The sequence below is a fragment of the Monodon monoceros genome, unplaced genomic scaffold (assembly GCF_005190385.1).
Source record: "Monodon monoceros isolate NGI ecotype Baffin Bay Population unplaced genomic scaffold, NGI_Narwhal_1 Super_Scaffold_5, whole genome shotgun sequence".
NCBI lineage: Eukaryota > Metazoa > Chordata > Mammalia > Artiodactyla > Monodontidae > Monodon > Monodon monoceros.
Window position 1 is genome coordinate 43,935,781 of NW_021703782.1, and position 10,994 is coordinate 43,946,774.

At 38.4% G+C, this 10,994-nt stretch overlaps 1 protein-coding gene across 3 annotated transcripts in view; it reads right to left on the minus strand.

Moving 5' to 3' along the window:
• The window catches only part of FOCAD (focadhesin), a 311,528-nt gene that overhangs the window by 52,731 nt on the left and 247,803 nt on the right, over nt 1-10,994 (minus strand). For all 3 annotated transcript variants that reach the window (XM_029202338.1, XM_029202336.1, XM_029202339.1), the window contains exons 28-29: nt 7,767-7,856; nt 1,625-1,772 (exon numbers count right to left, since the gene is read on the minus strand). In XM_029202338.1, the coding sequence (XP_029058171.1) occupies nt 1,625-1,772; nt 7,767-7,856 (238 nt within the window). The remainder of the gene's footprint in view (nt 1-1,624; nt 1,773-7,766; nt 7,857-10,994) is intronic.

Genomic DNA, 10,994 nt, shown 5'->3' on the forward strand with positions numbered 1-10,994 from the left:
TGAGATTCAAACCTGGGTCTTTAGACGCTAAATCAAAACGTTCCCTCAACAGTAGAAGTAGATTTTCATCACCAGTGGATACTACTAATGGCCATGTGCTCTGATCCAAGGCCAAACTGGAGAGGAAATTCAAAGCAGTGAAACGCTGCTACATGAAGATTCCCTAGTAGAAGTAGTGGAGCATGACGGACGAGAAAGGTGGGTTTTAGAGTTGGATAAATTGTGTAAAATAGGGATAATACTACTCACTTCAGAGCACTGGTGTGATTTTAATAAGCAAATGAATAAATAAATAGATGAATAAATGAACAAATTATAAATTTTTTTAAAATATTGGGAGTAGAAACAATACTTGAGTGTATATCCCAAATTGACCACTGACTGGCTAAGTAACTTTAAGCAAGTCACTCCAACTATTTGAGCTTCCATTTGTCCAAATCAAGGTTATTCATCCCTCCCTGCTACCTTGCATTTTCATGATGAATCCCTTCCTCACAAAGATGATGTTAAGACAAAGTAGAAATGTTCAACTCCTCACACTGATTGATAACAGCATGAAAAAAAGAGGCAGTTTCTAAGGTAGAAATTGGATAATAAAAATCAGAGGGGAGGAACAACCAAAATTGCTTGCTCGCGGCCTTTTAAATCAAACCATCAAGGCAGACAGATGCATCAATTATAAAAACCTTGCTTTCATTTATTAATCAAACTGCTCCGTGGTTGTAACATTTTCTCCTTCGGCTTAGAAAAAAAATGTACTTTCCAACTGTGCTCTGCACTGCTTTAAAAATGGAAATGTGGTGCATGTCTTAGAACAAAACTGCAACCCTCTGTGCCCCAAAGAAATTCACTGATTCAACAAGTCCTATTGCTGAAAGCAGAGGAGCTGAGCAGGGAAACACAGCAGCCATTATGTGCTCATCAATAGCTCGTGGGCAGGCCAGGGGGAAAATAGGATCTGCTCTAATGAGACGGAGAATCTAGTGAGGCCAAGAGGTCGGCCCAGGCTCCTCCCAGAGAGAAGAGTCCTGCAGCGGCGCGGCTTCACCTGGGCTCACAGACACACAGGCCTTAGATGTCCTGCTCGACCCAGTCAACACACAGACCAGAGCCCAGGATCCCAATTCTGCATATTTTTACACCATCACAGAAAAATCTTTTCATTAAGTGTGGTGCAGGGAATTTCCTCAATAATTTTTCATGCTTACTGACATTAAAAAAAATCAAATGCCTTTTCGATCCACAGTTTCTTAAGCTTATTCCTGGCCATTTCTTAAAGTTATACTTGGATGGAGGCTAATTCTAAAAAATCTCCATTTAACCTTCCTCCAGAAATTGCAGCTCTTCTTAGAAACTGCCTTCTAGTGATACTGAGTTAGGTTTTTGTATTCACTAAAGGCTCTTATATGCCACATGTAAGTCTAACTTGATTTAAATAGCTGCACTATTTGAAAACCTTATGATCTAATGTAGGTTGTTTGCCACTCAGATTTTCTCCTTAGCCCAGCTGAAATTGAGGGAGGATTTAATTTCAGAGTTACCAAAACAGGAGAAGTAGAAAATAAGCAGCAAGAGGAAAACAAAAGCCAGCAGAGGGAAGGAAACCGGAACGTTGGTCTCCTACCTCCTGAAAGGTTCTGCTCTGGCCCCCGCTGTCATCCAGGTACACGGAGAGCTTCCGAAGCGAGGCTGCCACGTGAACTCGCGACTCTGTTCGGCTGCTGTGGCTCATGAGGGACAGGACAAGTCCAACTCCCAGTACACAGCCCGTGCTTGGATGCCAAAAAAAGATGAGTGAAAATTGTAAGAAATCCACGCCATTGCTCCTCACTTATCATGGGAGTTACCAGTGCTCTACAACCCGAGGTAAGATGGCTGGATTCTAATTCTGCTGCCTGGTGTACAGGTGTATTCCATGACCAACGCCCCCCCCCCAATCAAAATGTGTCCGTGGCCCATGCCAGTGCTATGTACCCAATGGTAAAAACAAATAAATACATGAAATAGTTTGACAAACTGTGTAAGAGAAGGAGGCATAAAAATTAGTCAAACCAGTTCTATCTCTGAACTTAGAGAAATGCCGTGGTCCTCTCTCCACTGACTGCCCCCCCCAATCATGCTGAGTGCACTATGATTAACTGCATAAGGAGAGAAAAGCCTAAATTTCAGGATATGAGCTGAGGCCATCTGACTAATAACGGGGGGAGGAGGGGCACATAAATGCAAGGCATAATTACAAGGTACTGCTAAGTGCTTCATGTTTCCTAGTCAACTTCAACAAGTGGAATTTCTGTCTCAAAGAAACTGTGTATTTGTCTGTGCACAATGACATTAATCCTCTTCTCCCCTCTGATCCCTCCGAGTACCACTGGGTCAGAAGAGAAAATGGACAAATGACAGGCTTGTCAAAAGTTACCCCATGTGACAATTCAATTGGAATCTTGGGCTTTGTGCCCCAGTTCTCCTGAAAGAATACATATCCATTTAAAGAAAAGAATTGTTCTCCCAGAAAACTTCTGGTTAGTGTGATAAGATAAATGTGGCTTGGGGGTAATTTTTTACTCTTTTGAAAAAGTTTTTATCATCATTGTTGTTTTTCAAGTTGAGGAAATGCTGACTTTTTCAGAAATCATCCTCACTCTGGTTTGGCTTGCCTCTCTTCCTGATATCTACTGCTTAAGAAGACATTCCAGGGCATTTCTCCAATAACATATTTCAATGCCCGTATGTTATGTCATTTTGCTCTTATATAGCATCTATCGCTTTGGCTGGCGTCAAGACCTTCACATAGTTTCTTGAACATGTTAGTTACTTCCCCTGACACCTCTGTGCCAATGGAGCTTCCACATCCGATAAGAGATACCCAAGAGGATGGAGAGGCTACAGGATTTGCTCAAGGTCATGCAGAGAGTTTCCAGCAGAGCATGGACAGAAGACAGGGTTTTTTGATTTCCAACCTTCTGTTCCAACTGCCAAACCCAGGCCCCTCTCGGCACCCTGTGTGATGCCATGATGGAATGATTATGAGAAGGCAACATGTCTCAGATGTGTTTTCCTAGGTTCTATTGCACAACAATCTGGCATTAGAAAATCCTTTGTCAGGAAGCTACTGCAGCAATAATCCAAGTCAGGCAGAACTGCTGTTCCTGCTTACATGAACTTAACAACCAGCTCAACTAGCATAATGCATATTTCAATGAGTTAAATCAGCATCTAACATCTGAGCACTGTGTGCTTTTGAGACAAATCACATTTCTGAAAGAGGAAAGGCTGCTGCTGATTAGAATGGATTTAAAGTCTTTGTTTTCATTTAGACTCTACAGGAAAGGTTTTTTTTTGGCCATCTTTCTATATTGATGCATATGAAAACCTGAAATCAGACCAAAGATATAGTTAGACAAATATCATTTAATACTTTAAAATTTAACTTTTGCTCCCTCTTTAATTATGTAACTGCTATTTATGCTTAGGATTTCAAATGTTACTTCCTCAGGGATACCTGCCCTGGCCCAGCAGGGAACCTCCTTAATATTTTCCCACAGTACCTTGTACTAATTTACTTCAGACAATTTTAATGATATACTCCGATGAAGATTATCTGGGAGCTGATTTGATTACTGACCACATCCTTCACTAGCTTGCAAGCTCCATGAGGGTAGGTACCTTTTCTGTTTTTTCCTCACTACAGTATTTGTGGCACCTAGTAACACTGCTTGACAGGGAGAGGCATTCAACCAACATTTACTGAATGCTGAAGAACTGACCAAATTCTCTTTAGTTTCAAGAGAATCTAAAGTGGAGAGAAAAATCTATAGGGGGGAACCCCCTCCCAAAAAAAAGCCAAGGCTTGATTTTCATGTTCAGTTGGAGGCAAAATTTATGAGTGGTAAAATTCACTGAATATATCATCCAAGATTCAATCAAGAAAACTCAATTTCTATTTTTTGCCTGACTAATTTAAGAAAGAGGTGTCAGGTTTATGAGGCAAAAAGATTCTTCTCAAAGCTCACTTAACTACTGGGGTTCATCTTCTTCAAATAATAGACAGGTCTTGCTTTTCTGGCTATCTGGGCACACAAAAATCTCTATCCCCTGGACTGAAGCTCCTCTTTCACCATCTCAAGGCACACGGGCACAAAGGTCTAGAGAAAGACATCCCAGTTTCTAGTTTACATTTACCTAAAAAATATCACAGCAGAATTATTCTTGGGCAAGGTTTACAGTCACTAACGATTCTATTCATTTGGTTATTAGCTGACTGTTATGATATACGAATATACAGTCTAACTAAGTACATATGGGTGCCAACAAAAATACGTTAGATTGTATGCATCTATTGACCATCTGAACTGTTTCCTTCTACTTTGTCTAATTTGTTCCAGCATGTACCAAGAAGGTAGTCCTAAAGCTTCATTCCTGATGTTCCCTGCTGACTTCCAAATCTTCTACATTTTAATGTGTGTATCTTTTGTCCTAAGTCTTAAAGATTCTTCTAGGTGCTTAGTTCAGCATTTCTACACATTTCCCTCATTCTAGCTTCACTGTTCTACCAGCTCTAAACCAAGAATAACTTGGGCAGAGATAGCTTTCACATCTTTCTGTCCACTGAAAACAAAAAGGACTTAAGTGTTGGTGTCCTGAACAGATGAAATAAATTGTTTTAGATATAAAATTGAGGTTTGGGAATTGCTAACATAAATCTCCTGTAAGAATACTAACAAATGATAAAGAGGATGATATGCCCCATTATGTCATTACTTATTTGAATCTCTTATCCAAGTGTATTAAAATATCACTGGCAAAGGAAATTCTGAGTCTTAAAAGCTATGCTCATAATTCCGATATGTGTGTTGCTATATCAACTGGGACATGATATATTTTTCTAAAATTAACCAGAGATGAATCTTCAATTCCCTAGTTTATTGTAGGCTATTCTGCAGATTAAGTACTAGGCCATCTAATAATTAGTTCTAATAACAGTTAACATTTGTATAGTGCTTTGCCCTTTACAAAGTGCTATACAAATGTTATCATATTTGTAAAAGCTCAACAGTAATTAACCAATGCTCAGGTCATTGATGGATAACATGGCTAGTTATGGCTGTGAAGATTGAAATGGTGTAATACATACCACTAGATGGCAGCAAAATGTAAGTGATAGGACCCCAAACACCACACCAGGTGCTCGGTTCTCTCAGCAGGGACACATCCATTAAACCAAGGAAGCGTGGTAAATTTGCTCTGCGTGAATTCTATCACTCGAGGTAGCAGGCTCCCAGATCTATTAACTACCTTTGGGTAACGCCTCCGATATTTCAGGTGAGAGAGGACTGCCCCGGACTCCTGCAAGCTCATTGGATGGGCGAATACTTTATGCTATGAACCAGGTCTGGGCCTAGTTAGAATCTCTCTTCTGCTTTCAATGATAGACAACATCCACATGTCAGAAAAAAATAATCAACACCACACTGTCAAGTGTCAAACTGCTTCTTTCTACTGAAATGTGTTCTCCATGCTGTGCTAAGCAAGAGAAAGCAAGCTGGTTTTGAAGTCACACTACCTAGGTTTCTCTCCTGGCTCTGCCACTTAGTGCGTGACCTTGAACCAGTCTCCTATTTTAGACTCACGTTCTTCATCTGTAAACTGAAGGGATGGTGACTCCTGCTTTAGTATCAATATTTGGGTTGTAATCAGGGCTTAATTACATGAGAAGCGGATGTGAAAAGGCCTAGCAAAATACGGCGCTGCTCAGTAAGTATTAGTGGAACCCAAAACCAACGAGAGACCTACCTAAGCGTGGACACCCACAAAGCATTAGAAATGACAAAATACTAAACTTCATTAACTAGGAAAAACACAATTTGGAGAGAATAGAGGGAGGGTTTCTTGAAGGACCTGGGCTTTTAATTGGCACTGAAAGGCAAGCAAGATTTTACTAAATGGACAGGAAATTTCTGATGACGCTATTCTACTTGAATCTGCAGGCTCAATCCCCTATGGAGGCCCACCTTTCCTTCTCCCAAACACATGTTTATTAAGAAGGTAAGAATCAAGAAAGAAGGTAAGAATGAAGAAACAAGAACCTTGTTAATATAAAAAGTTAATTTTAAAGTTACATATGCTTAGACATATGAAGGTTGTAAATGCATAAATGCCCATACTTTGGATAATTCAGTTATCCGCGTGACCCTCCCTTCACTCAAACAACCTTCCTGCAAACTCATGGAGCTGATACGTGAGACTCACTCCTGATTGTTCTAGCTGGCTGAAAGTGTGCAGCATGTTAATCACCATTTTCTCCCCAGCTTTATAATACCCTGAGCTACAGATATGTTGGACACCTTGGTGGGAAGGCAGGAGAAAGAAGGAAGAGGGGGAGAGGGGAGAGGAAAGGACAGAAACTTACCTTACTCCTTGGCTGTAAAAGGCAGCACCACCAACACATGAATTAGGCTCAAAAAACTCAACTCTTCACCGGCCCCCTGAACAGTTAAATGACCCTATCCCTTCCATTAATCATTTTCTAAATTTAAGAGACTTGAATCATGCCACCGAACTCTCTTTGCCCATACTCAAAACCACACTCTTAACACGTCATTTCATCTCTGACGTGTTCAACTTTAAAGTGTGATAAAGTGAGTGCGTTTCAAGCATTCTTATCCAACCTTAGCCTGCATGTGAAAGATCTCATAACTACCACCTACTAAGTGAAGATCTGACTTTATTTACACATGATGAAATACATGATACTTGCAGTACTTCTACCATTTATGCTTTTGTTAGTCTGAACTTAACAGGCTACATCCATGAATGTAACTTTAGATCATAAGTTCCTAAAGGCCAGAAATTTAAACACTGAGTTTTTTGGCAAACACTGATTTAACTCATATTTGAACAGTGCCCATAATAGCATGAAGTAAATGAGTTAATAAATTGGAGGTTAGTGCTTATACTCTGTTGAGTTTCCTAGTAACTTCAACCCCAGAAGATCCAAACCTCAAGTTCCAAAACATAGGGAAGTCCAAAAAGGTACAATCCAGGTTCTCAATGGTGTCAATATTTCAGAAGGCCTAATAAAACAATACGTTTTCCCACACAAGCCACATGGATGAGTTAAAACATTCAATGTCTCACTAAATGAATATGTTTAACACCATTTTGTTTTGTATTTTCTGATTATTCCTTTTTGTTTTTGTTGTTTTTCATGACTGGAATGAGAAAATAAATTAACTCTTAAGATATTTAGTTTAACAGACAAAATATCTTAAAAGCATGAAGTTTGCGGGGAGAAGGGATCTACTAATATTGAGGAGGTGGGGAACCTCTGGTGTATCCTCTGCTTGTTTCTATTTTGATTCCTCTGACATTGGATTTCATAGGGAAATCCAAATCATGAGTCAAAGACTCTCTTAGTCAAATCAAATTGAAAGAATATTTTCAACAGATTTTAAAAAGGTTGTCATACATACAAGTCCCCAGATAGATGCCTCATATGGTAAAGTACAAGACAGAATCTAAGGTATGGTTAACTTAATGACAGCCACAAAATGACATTTGTTGCTTTGTATGGAAACAAACCGCCTATTTCTGAAACATGGGTTTCAGAACAAGTGAGCTTTAATTACAGATTTTTTTTATTATTACTGAAATCTCTACACAAAGGAATTCAAGACCGGGTCCTACAAATATTTCACCATAGAATGTAAAATTTATGGCAAAGAAAGAACCAATCTCTGAGTATCAGAGAGGGAATGGAATCAACATACTTGTATTCAAGACTAGTGTCAAAGCAGCAATTTTCCAGGGCATCCAAAGACTTCATCAGAAGAAGGTTCATCTGTTGGCCAGATATATCACTGGGTAAAGACCAAGAGGGAAAAACGAATTATTTAAAATCATTCAACTGTCCAAAATATTTACTATGTAATATTTTGCTCTCAATGTTTTACTGAAAATGCATTTCTTTAAAAAATATATAAAAGTAGCAAATAACAATATTGATGATTCACATATATTTTGTAGACAGAGAAACTGAGTCAGAATTTATTCAATAATTGGGTTTCTGTACATTATAATAAACCCTAAAACTGCTACTTTTGCATTTTCTCAGCTCATTCAAATTTTAAAATCACTGAAAAATAAGAACAAAGCTCAGAATTCCAAAAAATTATTTCTAGGAATGCTAAGGTGATTTTCTTCAGAATATTTACTAATCCATTAAGCTGATATTATCAATAATCATTCCAAATCTTTCTTGCAAAGACTATAACTTCTGATTTCATGTCTCAAATATGGAAGTTTTCAGTTCTATTTTTTTTTTTTTAAACGGGGGTAAAACCCAGCCCTATATTTTTCTGCCTTTATACAGTAACTGATGTGGTTTTTGTAATTGTCTTGGTGAGAACTATGACTTTTAGAGTAAAATAAAACTTAAAAGGTAGGTCTACGTCTGTTTTTTCAGGCAGAGTTGTGGGCTTCATCACTGACACTTTATTATCAAGGGGTCCCTACATGTCAGCTCTCCTGCTGCTGCCTCAGACCATGCTGAGTGGAATGCAGCCCCAGGAATGCCAGCCAGCCAGAGCACACTTTAAATAATATATTCTCCAACCAAGACTATAGTGGTTTTGCCTGAGGTGAAGGAGTACATTTTGCAATGAGAAAACATGCACACAGGTACACACAATTTTAATAGCTTTAACTAAATAAGTCCTATGATAGTTGTTCTCTGGAGTAAAATGTACTTAAATATCCTAAACAAATGCTAAAGAGATCCTACTAGTATCCTCTGGGAGTTATGACAGAAGCAAGCTTTGGAATAATATACTTTTCTGAATAAATTCTAGACTGGAATTTAAATTCAGGAGATTTTTCATAAGCCTCAGCAAAAATAAAATAAAATAAAAAGAAAGATGGATTGAATGTCAAAATTCTTTTCTACAAAGTGATTTTTCATTCTTGATACCAAGATATTGTCCTGATCCTATTCTCCTAAGGGACCACTTTGGGCTACTTATTTGATGTCATTGATTATTCAGAGTTAGTAGCCCTCAAAACACTTACTTTAATCTTAGAAAAATAGAAATTTTCTCCAAAAATGTCATTATCTGGTGAGACTGTCATTATCTAGTAAAATATTTATTAGTACTAAAAGGCAAATATTTCAGATTCCTCTGCTCTGTGAAATTAGGAAGGTGGGAACCATGAATAATTATATTAATGGCTGCAGTACTAACACACCAGGCAGAAGGAGAATGCTATCAAATACAGGATCATTATGGCAAAGTTAAAATCTGCAGTTATTCTGTGGGCAGTCCGCCTCAGGAAGAGCTTCCTGGTGTCCTTCCCCAGGGTTTCCTGCAGGTGCAAAGTCAAGTAGGGTAGATAGGGGTGGAAAGCAATCTAGGAACCAGAAAGGATGCTTTAGGGGAATCACCATAGGTTTCTCCAGGTAGCATAATTAAATTAACCACAAATGTAAGCTTGTCAAGCCCTAAAACCAGCAGCATCTCCTCCTAAACTAAGGAAGAAGGGAGCCAGAGCCAGGATAGAATGAAATGAGTTGCCTGGAATTAAACTGCCATGGCTCATTTTTAGTTGTAAAACAAGTAGCTTGAAAAGATACTGAAGAAAGAACATGAACACAGATGGTGAAGAGACCGCCATTTGTAGCATAGAAGCAAAGGGGAAAAAAAAAATCACTTTCACGTTTTAAGTCTACAAAAATACTTTGTGTTCTGTCCCACACACAAGACAGGTAACAGTCAATTCACATGCGAAGGGCAGCTTTTTGTTCACGTCCAGAACCAGGCCTGTGTATACTAATACTGGTGAATAGAACAAAATGAATATTCTGGAAATGTTTCATTTATGATCACAAAGACTAAGCCAATCTTCCCAAATCATCCAACAGATGTTTCCAAGGGCTGAAAATGATCATCTGAAATACAGTATTTCCCTAGATCAATAGCAGTTCTCATAAAGGTTTCACATATGGATGTTTGCACAAAACTATGTAAATTACAAATGTAAACTTAACCACTGGTTTCAAACAGAAATCTAAATATAGCATAATATCACCCAATTTACCCACATCAACACCATTTCTTGCTTTTGGACAGACAATTTCTGCCAACTAGGGAAGCTTAAGGACAGCTAACATCAGAACAGAATGCCTCTCCCCACAATCCCTACTATGTCCCGTGCAGGAAAATGGGGCTGAAATTCCAAATCAGTGACATCTAAATATTCATGATCCCCAAATACTCGTGTTGTACCACAGTACAATCAATCTGGATATATAAAATTCTAAGATCGGTAATAAAATAAAGAATAAATATAATGAGCAACAAAACTAAAGTAGATTCGTGCACCAGAAAACTTAGTGGAATTTTCCACCTGGGTCTTTGATATTCTATTAGCTCCATTCAAGAGTAAAGCTAGCAGTCTAAAAATGAGCAATCAAACTGAATAAAGCACACAGTATAATATGCAGAGATTAAGACTCTTTAAGGATTACGAAAATGTAGCCAGGGCGCAGGATAAAAGCAATATTTAAAACTGGGTACATGCAGTTCTCAGGTGATTCAGTGATTCCCGCACCCTCAGGCACAGGGGTACCCCGATCTTTTCCTCCCATTTTATAGTGATATCAACAAAGAATAAGTAATTACTTTCACCCTTATAAACCAGAGGGAAAAAAAGAAGCTTTTTAAAATTTATAGCACCATATGATTACTTTCCTCATGTCTACTACACATGGCTTTCATCTAAGCATGAAATGATTTTCAAGTAATCAATCACTTTAAAAAGAGGAACCCTTAAAACACATTAATGTCTATGTGATGGTATTTTAGAGAGACAAATTCATTCATAAAGGAGAATAAAGGATCAAGCTGCACATCTCAAAAAGTTGAGCACCACAAATTGCTCAGATATAATGTGTGTGTGTGTGTGTGTGTGTGTGTGTGTGTGTGTGTGTGTGTGTGTGTGTG